Genomic DNA, 20,686 nt, shown 5'->3' on the forward strand with positions numbered 1-20,686 from the left:
CCTTCTGTCCCCATAGTACTTTTCTTCTGTGTCCCCTTCAGCCCCCATAGTACTTTCCTTCTGTGTCCCCTTCAGCCCCCATAGTACTGTCCTTCTGTGTCCCCTTCAGCCCCCATAGTACTGTCCTTCTGTGTCCCCTTCAGCCCCCATAGTACTTTCCTTCTGTGTCCCCTTCAGCCCCCATAGTACTGTCCTTCTGTGTCCCCTTCAGCCCCCATAGTACTGTCCTTCTGTGTCCCCTTCAGCCCCCATAGTACTTTCCTTCTGTGTCCCCTTCAGCCTCCATAGTACTTTCCTTCTGTGTCCCCTTCAGCCCCCATAGTACTGTCCTTCTGTGTCCCCTTCAGCCTCCATAGTACTTTCCTTCTGTGTCCCCTTCAGCCCCCACAGCACTGTTGTCCAATATGCTTGTTGTGACTGACAGTCTTGGTAACACACCTGCCTTGACATCAATCACAACAAGCATATTGGAGAAAGACAAATCTTTTGACAGCAGCAACCGTGTATAAGGACTTTGTCACTGATCAGCAGCTGAACTGTTGGTGCAAGTTCCACCTGTTCTGGTGGTCAATTACCTGAACTGTTCTATCCGCTATCATGGTCAATTACCTGAACTGTTCTATCCGCTATCATGGTCAAGTACCTGAATTGTTCTGATAGTGAAGTTTCTGAACTGTTTTATCTGCTCTGATGATCAAGTGCCTGAATGATCTGTAAAGTTCCACCTACCATGGTGGTTATGTACCTGCACGTTTATGACTTGTGGGCTGCAATAGTCCGGAAGATATGGACTTTGTATTCTACAGTTCTTTCATTTCTACTACATTGCGATTGTTGTGCTGCAGCTGCGACCTGATCACCGGATGTCTAAGACTCTGCTGTCCATCACCAGGTTTGGAGGACTTTGACAAGTTTCTACGCTTTTAAACTCTTGAAAAGGAAAGGTTGACGCAGTGGCGTCGGCAGGGGTGGGGGCTGACCGGGGCTATAGCCCCGAGTGTGCTCCCCAAAGGCCCCGGGTCTCCTGTTGCTCATTAAAAATGATTAGCCCCAAGTCCCAAGGCCTGGGTTTGGCCGGGAACTCGGGGCTACGTATCAGCATTGTAACATTAAAGCACAGCGATTCGGGGGGGGGGGGCAGCTGCAAGGAGAGTGATTGCAGCTGTTAAGTTTTAGCATTGATGTCGGGTGTGGTTGGGGCCATATGCGGGGCTCGGCCCCCTTGTTCCGTGCTTGGAGAAACAGAAGCTGGCTGGGGAGGAAGGTGGCAGGGGGCGGGACCAATTGTAACTGCTGTATGTGCACACACAGCTTCCCCTCCTCCCCCAGCATTCAGAGCTTTCATCCTCCGCACCTGAAATTGGCTCCACCCATCTCCCTGCCATCAGAGAAACTGACTGAAGCTGGCCGGGGCAGGAAGGATTCAGCCGCAGGATGGATGGTGTCAGCGCCGGTTCCTGGACTTGGTAACTGTTACTGGCTCTGCCCCCTCCCCCACTACTACCCCCCTCTCTCTCACTACCCCCTCCCCCTCTCTCACTACTACCCCCCTTCCTCACTACCACCCCTCCCTCTCACTACCCCCCCTCTCCCACTATTACCCCCACCACCCCCCCTCTCACTACTTCCCCCTCCCCCTCACTACCCCCTCTCTCACTACTTCCCCCCTCCCTCACTACTACCCTCCTCTCCCCTCTCTCTCACTACTCCCCCTCTCTCACTACTTCCCCCCTCTTTCACTACTACCCCCCTCTCTTTCACTACTACCCCCCTCTCTCTCACTACTTCCCCCTCCCTCACTACTTCCCCCCTCCCCCTCTCTCACTACTACCCCCCTCCCTCACTACCACCCCTCCTCCTGTCTCTCACTACCCCCCTCTCTCACTACTACCCCCCTCCCTACCCTCCCCCACTACTACCCCCTCCCCCTCTACTTCCCCCCTCCCTCACAACCACCCCCTCTCTCTCACTACTCCCCCCCCTCTCTCACTAATACCCCCTCCCCCTCACTACTACCCCCCTCCATCTCACTACTTCCCCTTCTCCCACTCTCTCACTACCCTCTCTCTCTCTCTCTCCCTATCCCTCTCTCTCCTTCCCCCCTCTCTCTCTCTCCCTCTCTATCTCCTTCTATCCCTCTCTCCTTCTATCCCTCTCTATCTCCTTCTATCCCTCTCTCTCTCCTTCTATCCCCCTCTCTCTCCTATCCCTCTTTCTCTCCTTCTATCCCCCTCTCTCTCCATCCCTCTCTCTCTCTCCTTCTATCCCCCCCTCTCTCTCTTCTATCCCTCTCTCTCTCCTTCTATCCCTCTCTTTCTATCCCTCTCCCCTTCTATCCCTCTCTCTCCTTCTATCCCTCTCTCTCTCCTATCCCCCTCTCTCTCTTCTTCTATCCCCCTCTCTCTCTATCCCTCTCTCAATTGTAACTGCTGTATGTGCACACACAGCTTCCCCTCCTCCCCCAGCATTCAGAGCTTTCATCCTCCGCGCCTGAAATTGGCTCCACCCACCTCCCTGCCATCAGAGAAACTGACTGAAGCTGGCCGGGGCAGGAAGGATTCAGCCGCGGGATGGATGGATGGTGTCAGCGCTGGTTCCTGGACTTGGTAAGTGTTACTGGCTCTGCCCCCCTCCCCCCTCTCTCTCACTACTTCCCCCTCCCCCTCTCTCACTACTACCCCCTTCCCTCACTACCATCCCCCTCCCCCTCACTACCCCCCCTCTATCACTACTACCCCCCTCCCCCTCTCTCACTACCCCCCTCTCTCTCTCACTACTTCCCCCTCCCTCACTACCACCCCCTCCCCTTATCCCTCTCTCTCCTTCTATCCCTCCCTCTATCTTCTTCTATCCCTCTCTCTCCTTCTAGCCCTCTCTCCCTCTCCTTCCATCCATCTCTCTTCTTCCATCCCTCCCTCTCCTTCTATCCCTCCCTCTCTCTCTCCTTCTATCCCTTCCTCTCTCTCCTTCTATCCCTTCCTCTCTCCTTCTATCACTCTTCCTCCAATCCCTCTTCCTCCTATCCCTCTCTCACCTATCTCTCCCTCTATCTCCTTCTCTCTCCCTCTTTCTCCTATCCCTCTCTCTCACTCCCTCTCCCCCCTCTATCCCTGTAGCTCTATCTATCCCTCTCTCTTCTATCACTCTCTCCCTCTCCTTCTAGCCCTCTCTCTCCTTCTATCCCCCTCTATCCCTCTCTCTCCTATCCCCCTCTCTCCTTCTAGCCCCCTCTCTCCTTCTATCCCCTCTATCCCTTTCTCACACTCTCTCTATCCCTGTATCTCTCTCTATCCCTCTCTCTCCTTCTATCCCTCTCTCCTTATACCCCCTCTCTCCTTCTATCCCTCTCTCTCCTATCCCTCTCTCTCCTTCTATCCCTCTCTCTTTATCCCCCTCTCCCTCCCTGAATATTCTGATTCTATTCTTCCAGAAGCACATTTGTGAGGTCAGGGCTTCTCATCCAACATCTGTGCCTGTTATAGCTGTGAAGGGTGAGTAATTTTATGGTGGGGCATTGGGCAGGAAAGGGGCGGGGGCGGGCATTGGGTGGAGCTTGGGTGGGACGGGTTATCAAATTTACCTTCGGGCTGCAGCCCCTGGTCTTTTTACCACCTAGCAACGCCCCTGGGTTGATGTTTATACCCACTCCTGTGCTTTCAAAATTAAAAGTTTACTGTTGTCCTGTTAGTCCAACATTTCGTTTTTCTATTTTTTCTATTCTGGATATTTTTCAGCCCTAACATAGCCGAATAAGATTTTCTGAGTTGGTCATTCAGACAGGGAAAGGGAAGTAGGAATCTACACTTTAGATTAGATATATTTTAGATTTTTTCATTTAGACCCCATTCACACTGGGGGCGACTTGTCAGGCGACCTGGTCGCCTGACAAGTCGCCGTGGGTCGCCTGCCATAGAGTAGCACAGGACCCGTTCTAATAGGAGCAACACAAGTCGCTCCGACTTAGAAAAAGGGTCCTGTTCTACTTTGGGGCAACCTGGAGCGACCTGCATTGACTTCAATGATATGAAGTCCGTACATGCCGCTCCGAGGTCGCGGTGCGAGCTGTGCACCGTGACTTCACAGGTCGCCCCGGGAAGTCGGGTCGCCTGTATGTGAACCGGCTCTTAAGGTAAACTGGGTGGGGAATAGAACCGATGAAAAGTAAACAATTATTTATTTTAAATCAGATTAAAAATAAAACACAGCTAAAGGTGGGTCTTCTGAACAATTGAACTACGGACATTGAGTAAACAGGTGCTAATGAATGAGATGGAAATAGAACAAATGGGTGTAGCATTGACTGGGCTGTGTGAATCTGCTACTGACTATAAATACTGCACATAAATACATAACACCAATTTTTTTAAATCCCTTATCATCATAAGATAATGCAGAAACACATAGACAGGAGGTTGCAATTTTGCAGGAATAAGCCAGATTTATAGCCAAAGAGGGTTCCTAAATTAATTTAAGGCTAGAGATCAAGTGGCAGCGGGGTTTGAATCAATTATCCCCACAATTACCATTAACAAAAAATGTAGACTTGATAAATTATATCTACTACATTAACAAATCGCTTTTGGTTGTAGTAGTTTTTATTATAGTATTGTATGCACTCTTCAAGCTTATTGTGGCATGTATTGCCAGGTGTGCAGCCCCTTCCCAACATGTCTGCAAAACAGAAATAGTTTGAATGAAGGGGATAGACGAGGAACAAAATTATGAAATCATGTATAGGATTTAAAAAGAGGGGATTGATAGAATATTATGAACCAAGGGTGCACCATCTTAAGTTTTCAGCATCCATTTTATAGTTTCAGCACATATTTCACAGCTTCTCATGTTTGGAAAATCATGAGCTTGCATAAATTCATACCCACGCATTCCCATGCACTAGAATGTTTCAATTTCTGATAAATACGTTCATAGCTCTTTTATTATCTAAATCTCGTCTTTTTAGTCACATACTAGATGTATTGTTCTTTTGAAAAGTCTTCATGAGTGTGACCTATACTGCAATCATACTGTTTTGTTATATATACTGTGTTGAATAAATTATACGTCAGATTGTTCTGAGCAACCATACACTGTCTGTGTTATGTTAATCAGAGTGATCTCCAGGCCAGCTGAGACTGAGGGGTCAAACCTGGTCAGGTCATCAAGTCTACATACCCTTAGAAGTGACCACAAGCCAACACCGGGCAATGCCCGCATTCTTTTCTTTACATTCATCTGTCAGTGAGGAAGCCCGCTGACAGCTGATGAGTCATGGTTGTTAAGGATGCAGGCGGCCGGCTTCCTGGCTTGCTACTTAACCAGCTATTTATTCACACAGAATTTGCATTGGTCGATCATGTTTCGTCTGATCCGAATTCTAATCATTCTGAAAAGTTGGAATCCATTCGAAAATGAATAAAAAAAACAAATTTTAACAGATTTCAACTAAATTGATTACTATTTCATTTGGAGATTTGGATGCATCCGAATCTAGGAATAAGCAAACATTTGTCCGAATTTGTATTTGTACCGAAACAAATTTTGCGTGTCTAACACTTAATGGCCACTTAAAGGCAATGCAAATGGCTGTCGATGGCAGGGCCCACTCTCCAGGCATGGATCCTCTACATATGTGTGCCATAACACCACCCCGCTGATAGCTGGGGACTCAATGACCACTCGGGACATCCTGGAAGACTTCTGGAAACCAAAGGAAGCTCCAGACATCCCGCACAGCTGCCCAGCACCAGACCCGCCCACCAATACTTCTAATAGGTAGGAAAACTTCATGCAAAAATGGCCCTATAAGTGAGGAGGACAAAAAAGGAACGCAACCATTGGCTTATCCTGAACATTTAAGGGGGTGGGGTCTTATGGGTGAGGAACAAGGGCGGGGCTACCCAAACATATCCTGCCATGGACATCTGTCAGGAAAGCACATTATGGTCACTAGATGGAACTGACCATTATAGGAAATCCCAATTCACCATGACTGGAGGAATGCGGGTCACATTTCATCAACACATTTATAACAACCAGATCTGTAAGTGTTTGTGAAATCTTCCCACACAAAATGTACTCAGCCAATGAAAGGTAATGACTCCATTTTTATTTTTCTCCTGCTATCAATGGCCAACACGGGACAACACTTCATCCATGCCTTTGGTGATCTCTGATCTCCTTATGAAGTGTTTCTTACATGATGAAAATCAGCCATGGAGTATATCTGAGGTGTATATCAGGGTGTGCTTCTTCCCCACATGTCCACCAACATTCATATAGAAGACATTTCCCACACTCAAGGCACTAATACACCTCGAGGGTTGTGTGGGACCCCTGATGTACAGGAAGGCAGGACTTCAGTGAGGAACATTTCTCTCAAGAATATGGCTTCTCCCCCGTGTGAGATCTCTGATGTCTGTAAAGGTGGGACTTGTGTGCAAAACATTTCCCGCACTCAGGACAGGAATACGGCTTCTCCCCTGTGTGAGATCTCTGATGTCTGTAAAGATGGTGCTTCTGTGCAAAACATTTTCCGCACTCAGGACAGGAATATGACTTCTCAGCAGTGTGCAATCTCTGATGCATGGAAAAACTGGACTTCAATGAAAAACATTTCCCGCACTCAGGACAGGAATATGGCTTCACACCAGTGTGAAATCTCTGATGTGTGGAAAGAGTTGACTTCTCTGAAAAACATTTCCCGCACTCAGAACAGGAATATGGCTTCTCACCAGTGTGCAATCTCTGATGTGTGGAAAGAGTGGACTTCTCTGAAAAACATTTCCCGCACTCAGAACAGGAATACGGCTTCTCACCGGTGTGCAATCTCTGATGTGTGGAAAGAACGATCTTATGCGAAAAACATTTCCCGCACTCAGGACAGGAATACGGCTTCTCACCAGTGTGCGATCTCTGATGCACGGAAAGAGTGGACTTATCTGAAAAACATTTCCCGCACTCAGGACAGGAATACGGCTTCTCACCAGTGTGCGATCTCTGATGCACGGAAAGAGTGGAATTCTCTGAAAAACATTTCCCGCACTCAGGACAGGAATACGGCTTCTCCCCGGTGTGAGATCTCTGATGTTTGTAAAGAGAGGACATCTGTGCAAAACATTTCCCACACTCAGCACAGGAATACGGCTTCTCACCAGTGTGCAATCTTTGATGATTGGAAAGAGTGGACTTCTCTGAAAAACATTTCCTGCACTCAGAACAGGAATATGGCTTTTCCCCCGTGTGAAATCTCTGATGTCTGGAAAAAGTGGATTTCCATGAAAAACATTTCCCGCACTCAGGACAGGTATATGGCTTCTCACTGGTGTGAGATCTTTTATGCACATTAAGCCTGCATTTAAAAGGGAAACACTTCCCACACTCAGTACAGGAGAACCTATTATCTTTTGGAAGGACGACACTGTCCCTCAGAGTCTGAGGTTCCTCAGGATAAGAGGAATACGATGGTCTGGCACTGTCCCTCACAGTCTGAGGTTCCTCAGGAGAAGAGGAATACGATGGTCCGGCACTGTCCCTCACAGTCTGAGGTTCCCCAGGATAAGAGGAATACGATGGTTCATCTACACTGCGTGGTCCCGGATGGACATTTGTGGTAGCCGGGTTTTCTCCTGGACTATACTGTGTGATGTCCTCATCTTCTACTTTACAGTCTGGAGACAAAGTGAGACAATCCTCTGAGGTTTTCCTCATCTCCCGTCCATCTACTAAAATAGAAATACAAAGATCATTACTAGACATCAGCAGATTGGTTCCCCTAAACCAGGACTCCGCCCACATCAGGCAGCTTTGTCTCTGAGGATCTTACAATTCCCCCCTCAAGGTAACTAGTAAATGGGTCCTCTGATCTCCTACCAGTTCATTTCTTTATTCATGGACCTTAGTCAGAGAGTGAGGAAACAACGAGAACTGTCTTTTATAGGAGTGACAGTGATGAGGGGATTATAGGACGAGTGTCCCCTCCCCCTCTATCACTCATTGCCATCTTCCCAACACAAGAAGTCCCGCACTTCCTTATTTAGTCCATGATTTAGTCATGAATAACAGCGGTCAGAGAGTGAGGATGGGGGGAGAACAACCAAGATGAAGACTGGAATGATCCTGAAGACCACCATCATTGGGTTACTGACTCCTCCCTCATTATCACTTTCTGTTTAAGGTTCCAAAGTTGGAGGATGTTATCACATTATTATTACCATGTAAAAGTCTGTCCTCCAATCAGATCATCAGATATAAAATGTCCAGCTGGTAGGAAATGGGTGTAACAAAAGAGAATCCATATTATGTGTATATATATATAGCAGTAGGTAGAGGGAAGAGAGCAGAAGTCAGGAGTATGTAATGTACAACATAGAATTTATAGTGTAAGGGTCAAGAGTATGTAATGTACAGCATAGAGTATATAGTGCAGGGGTCAGGAGTAGTGTTGAGCGAACACGGACTGTATTATTCGTGTTCGTACCGAATAATTGGATTTTTTTTACCCGAACACGGACACGAACACTTTACTGTATATTCGGGTAAAAATCCGTGTTTGGTCGTTTTATTTCCGGGTTTTGCATGCTTTGGCGCGCTTTTCATGGCGGGCTTTCAACAGCCAATCAACAAGCGTTTAACTGGTGTGCCTAAGCCATCCCAGCCATGCCTGCAAATGTATCAGTAGCTGTGATTGGCCGTCTGAAGCATGTGACCAAGTCTTTATAAGTTCGAGGCAGCACCGCTGCGGCGTCATTCTGCTGTTTAGATCAGGGAGAGAGCACACATCAACGTGCTGGCTGCTGATTAGGGACAGACAGGCAGGCAAAACTCATTTGTGTCTGCATAGAATTGAGGGACAGGTCGGAGTGAATTAGGCAGGGGTTGTAGGCATTTTAGGGAGAGAGTCTGCTGATTTTAGGGACAGTGCGTTCTACAAACTACAATCGATATTGCTGTGTGGGGTGGGGTTTGCAGTAACCCGATCTACGATCTTATAAATCCTGTTAGGGAGAGAGTCTGCTGATTTTTAGGGAAAGTGTGTTCTACAAACTACAATCGATATTGCTGTGTGGGGTGGGGTTTGCAGTCACCCGATCTACGATCTTATCAATCCTGTTAGGGATAGAGTCTGCTGATTTTTAGGGAAAGTGTGTTCTACAAACTACAATCGATATTGCTGTGTGGTGTGGGATAGGAGATAGGCAGGTGTCAGTGGTCCACATCCATTTTGCTGTGTGTGGGCTGCAGTGAACACAATCTTTTTTTGGGGTGCAGTGAACACAATCTTTTTGGGGTGCAGTGAACGCAATCTTTTTGGGGTACAGTGAACACAATCTTTTTGGGGTACAGTGAACACAATCTTTTTTGCCCACTGAGGAGGAGGGAGAAAAGTATTTTTCTATCAGGCACTGTGTGCAGCCTTTTTCCTTCAGCTGTGCTGTGCTGAGTGACTGGTCATACACTGCTGTGTTCAGTTCACATGTGCTAATATTGAGTGGTTTCAAAAATCATACACTTTTTTTCTATTCCACTATTCAATATACAGCCTTGGGTTAAAAAAAATTAAGTTGTGGCCTGCAGCAGAGCTGAATGATATTTGGGGTTTTTGGGGTTCATCTCATACTTCTAAAAAGATTTGAGGGTGCTGCCTGTTCCATACTCCCCCTACTCCTCATCCAGCCTTTTAGGGGTACAAACAATAGTAATTGGGGCCTAGTGTGGTTGTGTACGTGTGATATACATACACTTTTTTTGATCATATTTTCTATTCCGCTATTTAATCAAAAACCTTTGGGGATCAGTTAAATTGGGGGATAGTCTGTGTTGGTACGTGTGAGAGAGATCCACCTTTCCAAGTTTTTGGGGTTCATCTCATACTTCTGAAGATTTGAGGGTGCTGCCTGTTCCATACTCCCCCTACTCCTCATCCAGCCTTTTAGGGGTACAAACAATAGTAATTGGGGCCTAGTGTGGTTGTGTACGTGTGATATACATACACTTTTTTTGATCATATTTTCTATTCCGCTATTTAATCAAAACCTTTGGGTATAAACAATTAAATTGCGGGATAGTCTGTATTGGTACGTGTGAGATACACCTTTTTAAAATTTTTTGGCGCATCTCCTTCTACCACCGAGGATTGCAGGGCGCTTCAGTTTGCCTCCTGTTCTCAACTCCTCCTACTCCTCTTCCTCATCCTGCCTTTAGGGTACAAAAAATTGTAATCGGGGCCTAGTTGGTGTTTGTACGTGTGAGATACACCATTTTGTAAAATTTGTCCTATTCCGCTATTCAATATACACCCTGTTTGAGTGTAAAAAATTAAATTGCGGGATAGTCTGTATCGGTACATGTGAGATACACCTTTTTAAATTTGTTTGGCGCATCTCCTTCCACCGCCAAGGATTGCAGGGCACTTCAGTTTGCCTCCTGTTCCCAACTCCTCCTACTCCTCTTCCTCATCCTCCCTTTAGGGTACAAAAAATTTGAATCGGGGCCTAGTCTGTGTTTGTACGTGTGAGATACACCGTTTTTTTATCCTTTTTCCTATTCCGCTATTCAATTTACACCCTTTTGGGGTAAAAAACATTAAATTGCGGCATAGTTAGCATATTTGACTGTGAGATACACCCGTGCGATACTGTTGTTGTTTTGTTCCGCTATTCAATAAACACCTTTCTAGGGCAAGATCAAAAATTACAGAAATATGAGAAGACCGTCAAATAGGGGCCGTGGCCTGGGTCGTGGTGCTGCTGGTAGAGCTCCTGTTGCAAGGAGAGGACGTGGTCGATCTGTGCCAGCTACACGCACAAGTGAAACACCTTCCACAAGTGTGAGTAGGCGACAGAACCTGCATCAGTATTTGGTAGGGCATAATGCGCCTCTAGACGTGATGAGGCTTGAAGAAGTACAGGCGATAGTAGATTGGGTTGCTGACAGTGCCTCCAGTTCCTTCACATTGTCTCCCACCCAGTCTACTGCAGAAAGGTCAGAGTTGGCACCTGCAGCCAATGTCCAACCGTCTTTCACCACACCCCCTTGGAAATCAGGCAAGCAGTCTGAGCCCCAATCCATACAGCAGTCTCTTCTTCTTTTTGAGGACTCTGTCAGCAGGGTTTCCCAGGGCCATCCACCTAGCCCTGCCCCAGAAGTTGAAGAGATTGAGTTCAGCGATGCCCAACCAATTTGGGCGATGATGGAAGAGGATGTGGCACAGGATGAGGAGGAGGAGGAGGAGGATGAGGAGGTAACATTTCCAAGGCTTTCAGGGCAGTCATTCGCAAGGGGCTCCGAGGGTGGGTTCCTGCACACACAAACGCCAGGGACACAATTGTCCAGCAGGGGCACAGTTCTGGAGGATGAGGAGGATGAGGAGCTGGAGGAGGAGATGGAACCATGTTCACAGCAGGGTGGCACCCAGGCCAGCTCATGGCCATCACTGGTGCGTGGCTGGGGGGATACAGAGGACACGGACGATACACCTCCCACAGAGGACAGCCTTTCGTTGCCTCTGGGCAGCCTGGCACACATGAGCGATTACATGCTGCAGTGTCTCCACAACGACCACCGAGTTGCCCACATTCTAACTTGTGCTGATTACTGGGTGGCCACGCTGCTGGATCCCCGTTACAAGGACAACGTACCGTCCTTAATTCACTCACTGGAGCGCGATCGCAAGATGCGCGAGTACAAGCGCACGCTGGTAGACGCAATGCTGCTGGCATTCCCACCTGACAGCGGGGCCACAGTGGAAGCACAAGGTGGAGGAGGAGGAGGAGGAAGAGGTCGCCAACGCAACCAGGGCACCGCCAGCACCTCAGAAGGCAGGGTTAGCATGGCCGAAATGTGGAAAAGCTTTGTCAGCACGCCACAACAAACAGCAGCACCAGCAGCTCATATGGAACGTCTTAGCAGGAGGCAGCATTTCACCAACATGATGGAGCAGTATGTGTGCACACGCCTAGACGTACTGAATGAGGGGTCTGCCCCCTTCAACTTCTGGGTCTCCAAGTTGGGCACATGGCCTGAGCTTGCTCTTTATGCCTTGGAGGTGCTGGCGTGCCCTGCAGCCAGTGTATTATCTGAACGGGTATTTAGCACGGCTGGGGGCGTTATCACAGACAAGCGCAGCCGCTTTTCCAGAGACAATGTGGACAAGCTCACGTTCATTAAAATGAACCAGGCATGGATCCCACGGGACTTTTCCGTACCTTGTGCAGAATAGCGATGGATACCGACCTTACCCAGCCATTGTTCCATTTTTGCTCTCTCACTCTTTTGGGGTGTACCCTCATTTAAAATTTGTGAAAAGAAGCAGTGTTGGCTACCTCGTCCTCCTCAGGGCCAGATTAATGTAGGGGCTATTGGAGCTGTAGCTCCAGGCCCCTACCTTTATATAGGCCCCGGGTTGGCCATATTCACTGTTACCGCTCTTCTGTCACTTGTAAACACAGAAGTCTGGCTTCTATGCTCGCTTCCCCAGGCAGCTCCCTCAGAACCTCCCCACACAGCACGAAGGCCGGACAAGGAGGGACAGTTGCTGATGCATGGATGTGTTTATGGGCTTCAGAGAAAGCATCCCATGTGGAATTAGGCATGCATGGCTGCACCCTTCCTCCTCTGGGTGCATGCCAAGGCACGGCCCTTAAGGCCCTTCAAAATCCTCAGCACCAAGACCATGATGCTCTTAATCCGGCCCTGGTCCTCCTCCACCGCCGCTTCCACCTACACCGCCCATAGGTGTGCGCAGCCTATTGCATTAGGGTGTGCACCCCAAAGTTGAAATACACATGCATGTGTTTGCCTACATGTACATGGCCCCGATACATTACTCTCCCTGCTGGCAAAGAGAAATAGAGCAGAGCAGGTCCGAGGGAGATCTTTCCCATCTCCTCACTGGCAAACAGAGCGATAATGCTATGTGCCCTAGGTGATTAGGGTGTGCCCAGGTACACCCGGAACACCCTGTGCACACGCCTATGACACCGCCACATCCACCACCACCTCAACTTCCCTCCTACTCCATATGGGCCTCGTCCTTCAGAGATGAAGAACATTGTTTTATTTTTCTGTTTTTTTTTGTTGTTTTAAGTTATTTCCCTATCCACATTTGTTTGCAGAGCACTTGTCATGCTCTTAAATACGATTTGCTGCCATTTGCAGCACTCTAGCCCTTTCCTTTGGTGTTTTAGAGCCATTTTAGTGCCTGAAAGTTCGGGTCCCCATTGACTTCAATGGGGTTCGGTGTCCGGGAAAAGTTCGGCAAAAGTCTGGGACACGGACCCGGACTTTTTCATAAAATTCGGCCGAACCTGCCGAACACGGACATCCAGGTGTCCGCTCAACTCTAGTCAGGAGTATGTAATGTACAACATAGAATTTATAGTGCAGGGGTCAGGAGTATGTAATGTACAGCATAGAGTATATAGTGCAGGGGTCAGGAGTATGTAATGTACAGCATAGAGTATATAGTGCAGGGGTCAGGAGTATGTAATGTACAACATACAGTATATAGTGCAGGGGTCAGGAGTATGTAATGTACAACATAGAGTATATAGTGCAGGGGTCAAGAGTCAAAATATTTGTGTTCAATAATCAGTTGCAGAGGTCCCACACCGCTGCCTCCCATCTCCTGAGACTGCACTCAGTGACTTGGGTGTGAGACTATACAGACATATCCCTCCACCCGGCACAGCCAGCAAATAACAGAGCAAGTAACCCCAGGAGAATTGTTCTGTCTAGACCCGGGCATGGGGCAGAAGACCCAAGGTACATACCCCAGGTGTCTAGGTCTAGCATCACCTATGGTGAATATCAACATTTTGCTGCCAGCTGAACCCCAGAATCTCCATAAATCCAGTCTAGAGACATAAATTGTGTCTGCAGCACAGAGAAGGAAGATTATCCGAGAGAAATACAGGAATACAGGACAGGGAACACAGCTCAGGAAAGTGACCAGGGGATTACAGGCTGATATCACCCAGTCCCCGCCCTACCCTGGACCAATCAGTGAGCAGTATGGGTGGAGGAATGTATTTAGTGTTAATGACCCACCTGTGCTGATCTCTGTAGGAGTGTCCTCCTCTATAAATGCCCCAGTTATTCCATCCTCCTCCATAGACTGCTGATCATCCCTCACATATCTCTCTTCTTCTTCTGCTTTAATCTCAAATTCTATATCGATTGGATCTCCACTCTAAACCAAGAAAATGAGAGAGAATATCATCTGGAAGATAAAAGCTTTAATATTGGGATATTATATATAAAAAAAAAAAAAAAAAAAAAAAATCATCCTCTCCAGAAGTCCATGTTCTAGATACTCCATCGCACCAACCTTGTAACATTGAGGGATGGTGTGACCTTCCTGTGTGGAATCCCGGGAATACAGAGGACGGGGACATCTCTCTGGTGGGTTTCTGTAGCTGGATGACTCCTCCATGGAGTCCTGGTACAGATCTTTGCGTTCCTTTAGAAACTCTGACTCCTTCAACACCCCATCCTCATCATCCTCCTCTTTTATCTCTTCTTTAACCTCAACTTTAGAATCTCTCAGGTTTCCACTCTGAATATATAATAAAAATGACATCAATGGTAACAATGCAGATAATGTACAGATCCTAATGATACTATCAGTGATTGTTCCTCATCTACCTGATGATGGTGAGGGATGGTGTGACCTTCCTGTGTGGAATCCCGGGAATACAGAGGACGGGGACATCTCTCTGGTGGGTTCCCATTACTGGATCCATCTGTAGGAAACACACACACTGACTGAATACATTGTTTCTATGTGTTTATCAGATAATGGGGGATCTAGGTGGAGCCTCCGTACTGCTCTCTCCTTTACAATAAAGTCTCCTCTTACCCAGTGATGTGAGGGGCGGCTGATTCTCCATCATGATGTCCTTCCCAGCACCGCTCACCATCTCTTTGGTGACTTCTTAAATCCTCTTTTTTTTCCTCTATTCTATCAGGGAGGGAGGTGGAGGGAATGTTATGGTCATATGATCTCCAGACTTCACAGGAGGAAAACTCTAGATTTGAACACAAATAGTAAAATTAAATGACATTCCCAGAATCCTCCTCACCTCACTGGTCAGGTCTCTTTTTATTTAAACCCCACTTCATGCTGAGGTTTCTGATATTACATACAATGCAGGTCCAACAGCCCTACTTTGAAAGTAACAAGGCCTTGGGTTCAGCCCACATCCTAAGAGCACCAGAAATAAAGAGTCTGATTGGAGGGATATTGGGAGGAGGAGCTGTGTGGTCAGTCATGTCATAGCAGTGGGGGAATTACCAGGGTTGCAGCAGTCGCAGTTGCGATGGAGCCCTGGTGTTCCGCCACTGTAGGGGGGCCCGCCCCTGCTCGGGAGACAGTACACTGGTCATTAATGTGCACTCTCACAGGCACACAGTCCCACCCTGCCCATCCTCTCTGCCAGCCCATCGAGTTCAGTAGGGTAGGGAGATGCAATGTCGGGAGACTGAAAGAGAAAATAAGCTGACTTGGGCTGTGCCAGTAGAGTGAAGGGAGAGGAGCTCTCCACCGTGTGAGGAGAGCCCACGATGGAATAGGAGTTACTGGAGACACAGGAAGAAAGCCAAAGATACAATGAGACCTAGCAAAGAGGAGGGACCGAGTGATCTGCAAGGGAGTGACACTGATCCCATCCCTCAATAGCAGCACTGCCACTTATTCCCCCCTCCCCCACACCACTGCTGCCACTGATCCCCCCCCCACATCAGCATCACTGCTGCCCCTGTTCCCCCCCCCACACACAAACCAGCACCACTGCTGCCACTAATCCCCCCTCCACACCAGCACCACTGCCACTGACTCACCCCCACACCAGCACCACTGCTGCCACTAACCCCACCCCCCCACACACACACACACCAGCAGCACTACTGCCACTGATCCCCTCCACACCATCACCACTGCTGCCACGGAGTCCATCCCCTCCACCATTACTACCACTCTTCCCATTCCACCCCCCCAACCTCCACCCTTACCACTGATCCCATGCTCCCCTCACCACTGCCACTCATCCCACCACCACTTATCTCACTCCATCCCATCCCCCCACCACCCCTGCCACTCATCCCATCCCCTCCACCATTGCTGCCACTCATCCCATTTTATCCCACCACCGCTTCCAATCATCCTATCCCACCACCAATGTTTCCAATCATCCCATCTCACCACCACTGCCAATTATCCCATTCCATCCCCCCCTCCACCACAGCTACCAATCATCCCATCCCCCACCACCACAGCTGCCACTGATCCCATCCCCACCCAACCACCACTGCCAATTATCCCATTCCACCCCCCCCCCCCTCTACCACAGCTGCCAATCATCCCATCCCATCCCCCCACCACCACAGCTGCCACTGATCCCATCCCCCACCACCACGGCTGCCACTCATCCCAGGGGCGTAACTAAAGGGGTCGCAATTTCAACGACCCATGTGTTTCCCATGTACACCTGGGAAAGAAGGGGGGGGTGGCATATAGAGGAACAAATCTCCTCTGTTTTTCTCCTGCAGCTGCTAAAAGCCAAGTTGTCCTCCTTATGCTCCCATAGGAATTCAGTGGCTGCAGGAGGAAAATGGAGGGGATTTGTTCCTCTGTGTGTCAACCCTGCTGCCCCTCCTATCCAGGTCCTGCTGTCCTTCAGCCCCGGGATAAGTGGGAAGGGCCCTGGCCGGGGCTCAGGGGGGCCCTTCATGGTTTCTTGCACTAGGGCCCTGAAGGTTCTAGTTACGCCTCTGTGTCATAGGATTCTCTGACCCTGATAGGAGGGACATTGGGAGGAGGAGCTGGGTGGTCAGAGTCATGTCATAGGATATTCTGACTGTGATTGGGGGGACATTGGGAGGAGGAGCTGCGTGGTCAGTGTGGTGTGATAGGATTCTCTGACTCTGATTGGAGGGATATTGGAAGGAGGAGCTGTGTGGTCAGTGTCATGTAATAGGATATTCTGACTCTGATTGGAGGGACATTGGGAGGAGGAGCTGTGGGGGGCACTGTGTGAGGTTTCTGCACACAAAGAATCATTTTTCACAGGTGCGTCCCACCTCTCCTAAAATTAAAGATGAACGTTGTCTTTGTCAGGACACATCATATTCCTGTGATCTCCGTGTACTCTGGAGACTTTACTGATCACATTTTAGGATGAATATCTGAGACTGGGATCATTATGAAAAGAAAAATAATTCTGGATATTTACTACAGATTAATTTTTTTCCTATTTCTTATTTGAATTCTAAAAAATATAGACATACATATTCCAATACTCCCTAAATACACCCCCCCCACTAATAAAAGTAGTATATAATCCATTTGTCAGGATTGTGTTGTTGTCAGGGCTGGGCTTCTGCTATTAATAGAAGTTCTCTACTCAGTACACAGAGGCTACTCAGCTGTCGGGTAATTAGTAGCCATTCATTGTTTCCACAGTGACTCACCTGGCTACCATTACCTGCCTCATTAGGCCAGCCTACAGCCAGCCCCTTTTTACTATTTAGACTACCTTGCTAATTTCCTCCGTGCCGTTGCTTGGTCAACATCTCCAGCGTGTCTCTGCTGTGTTCCTGTTATGACTTGCCCTGGCTGACGTCTCTTCTGATTTCTGATCCTGATTTTTGCTTCTGACAATACTAATTTCTGATCCTTGCTTGTCTGATTACCCGTTCTGGCTTCCAAACCCTGGCTTCTGTTTTTGACTACGTTCCTGTTCTGTGTTATTTTTGCTATTACATTAAAGGTGTGATTTTAATTGCATTTTCTGTCTTTACGGTTCCTGACAGTTGTGTTCTTGCTCCTCATTCCAGCATCCTGGTTTTGGCTGTGATACATTCTTTCTGTCTATCTGCAAAGTGACTGATGTGGTCAGTCTCTGGGTGGAGACCAAACCTGATTGAAGCCAGCCAAGCCTGTAGTCTCATGCTTGTGATATTGCTTTTGTAACACGTGCTCCAAGCTCTCTGTTTGTCTGCCCTACTCTGCTGTTTGGTTTCCTTTGTTGAAGACCTTAATTCGGATATCGACTACTCTCTGAACTCTGCCTACCATTTGACTATGGATTTGACCCTGACTATTCTGAACTTGGCCTGCCTTGTAACTGGACTGTCGTTGAACCACACTGCCTGTCTGCCAAATGCAAGCACCTGGTTGCTGTGCTAAGTTTGCTCATGCCCTGGTGTGGTGGCCAGGCACCATAGCATTGTGTTTAATTCCTGGGGGCAACTGAGTACTGGTAGGCCTGCTTGCCTTATGGGAAAGGAGGCTGCTATAGGCAAAGAACACAGAAGCCAGCTATAGTGTCTGACCACCTGCGTTAGGGGTAAGCTTGACATTGTTAGTATAGATGTAGTAATTCTACAATAGACTGATGAGGTGAGAAGGTCATTGGTGGAAAAGGTGACATCACCAAAATTAAGGAAATGTTTAAGCCCTGTAAGTGGGGGAATGCTATGACCCTGAAGGGGTTCATCTACGTTTCCACACATAGAAACATAGAATGTGTCGGCAGATAAGAACCATTTGGCCCATCTAGTCTGCCCAATACAGTATATCTGAATCCTATGAATAGTCCCTGGCCCTATCTTATATGAAGGATAGCCTTATGCCTATCCCATGCATGCTTAAACTCCTTCACTGTATTTGCAGCTACCACTTCTGCAGGAAGGTTATTCCATGCATCCACTACTCTCTCAGGAAAGTAATACTTCCTCATATTATTACTTTTAAACCTTTGCCCCTCTAATTTAAAACTGTGTCCTCTTGTGGTAGTTTTTCTTCTTTTAAATATGCTCTCCTCCTTTACCGAGTTGATTCCCTTTATGTATTTAAAAGTTTCTATCATATGCCCTCTGTCTCTTCTTTCTTCCAAGCTATACATGTTAAGGTCCTTTAACCTTTCCTGGTAAGTTTTTTCCTGCACTATATATGGCTGGGGAGCACACGTCTTTCTATAAGTGGGTTCTTTATTTAAGTGGGCGCACTTCAGCTCTGCACTTCAGTGATTGCACAAAGCGAGAATACACAGTAAACTGCTTTGAAAAGCACCAAACTGACTGCAGGTGACCTTGTTTCCCCATTACGCTCTTCTTCCTCTCTGTAACATGCGCTTTCTATTAATCCTTCTAATAGTTGTGTCCACACTCCTTAGTCTCTCTGTTCCTCACCCCTCTTCGCCACCCCACAGCCTGTATATATCACCCTTACTTCTGTCCTCTCCCTATTACTGCACTCACCAACTCCTGCTAATTCTAAATCCACATGCTAATAAAACCTCCAGAACCCTGAGGCACGTCCCTTCAAATAAATTGCAATCCCATATTAAATCCCTCACCCTTCTGCTTCTCCCAACCTCTAGAGATTAAACCCCAAACCCTGGGCCTCCGTCGCTTAACTGTAACCAAATCTCCCATCACCCCATGCCCTCTGGCAAGAGCAGCAATCTACACAATTTAGTTTCTAACCCTCTTCTTCCCAAAACCAGCCCCCCCTTCTCTTGCGCCCTTTGGAATGCCTGCTCTGTCTGTAACAAAACTAGCTTCTGTCCATGACCTCTTTATCACTAACTACTTGCTGTTACTGAAACCTGGCTTCATGAATCCAACACTCAATCAATCCTGCTTCCCTCTCCCATGATGGCCACAGAGCATCTTTCCATTACTTCACCCACCTGCCTCTGTCACTCTCCTTATTTGAGGCACATTGTATTTATCTATTTTCTTCAGTTTATTTTAGAAGTGCTGTGATCTATCTGCCACCTGGACCCGTATGAACCTTTCTTGACTGGCTACCCTACTTTCTCTCTTCTGAATTTCCCAAAATGATTCTCTGTGACTTCAACATCACTGTTAAAACTAACACTCCTGCTACTTCTAAACTTCTCAGTCTAAACTCCTCTTTTGACCTGAAGCAATATATTCATGCTTCCACTCTGATGGCAACACCCTTGACTATGTATTCTCCTACCTATGCACTCTGTGCAACCTCTCCAACAATCATTTTTCTCTCTTTGATCACCACAATATTAGTTTCATAATCTCTCAGACTTTCACCTCCTCTCCCTCCAACCACCAAACAGTTACCCATAGAAACCTACCCCACCTAACCCTTCTCTTCCCTGCTAATGACCACCTCTATGTCCTGCCACAATCTAACCACTTCCGTTTACAATAGATCTCTGTCCTCCACCCTAGATGAGCTTGCCCCCCTCAGTACACACAGAATCAGGCCCTGACCCCTACAACTTTGGCAAACAGATGACACCAGAAATCTCAAAAAACATCTCTTGATGTTGCCAATCCCTCCACCGGCTTCCCTTCAGTGTCTTTCACCCCTCTCTGCCAATCCCTCCACTGGCTTCTATTCAGTGTCCTCCATCCCTCCCTGCCAATCCCTCCACTGAACTCGATTCAGTGTCCTCCATCCCTCCCTGCCAATCCCTCCACTGAACTCCATTCAGTGTCCCCCAATAATGATGGACGAACATCGGCCGGGGCGGTTCGCGAACGCCAGCCGCAAATTTTCTCAAAAGTCCGCGAACCGTGAGTTCGCGGCGGGCCCCATTGACTTTAATGGGAGGCAAACTTTAAAAACCTTTAGGTCATATTTGCAGCCACAAAAGACGTACTAGCTGCGCACAAATAGTCCCAGCACATGGACAATGTC

General features: G+C 47.8%; 1 protein-coding gene across 1 annotated transcript in view; it reads right to left on the reverse strand.

The window, feature by feature from the left end:
- The window catches only part of LOC309550230 (uncharacterized protein), a gene marked incomplete at its 5' end in the record, with an annotated part of 1,091,635 nt that overhangs the window by 1,011,826 nt on the left and 59,123 nt on the right, over nt 1-20,686 (reverse strand). The window contains one exon of the mRNA XM_082250641.1: nt 6,391-7,393. Within this exon, the coding sequence (XP_082106767.1) occupies nt 6,391-7,393 (1,003 nt within the window). The remainder of the gene's footprint in view (nt 1-6,390; nt 7,394-20,686) is intronic.

Source organism: Pelophylax lessonae, assembly GCF_965119305.1.
Source record: "Pelophylax lessonae genome assembly, chromosome: 3".
NCBI classification, from domain to species: domain Eukaryota; kingdom Metazoa; phylum Chordata; class Amphibia; order Anura; family Ranidae; genus Pelophylax; species Pelophylax lessonae.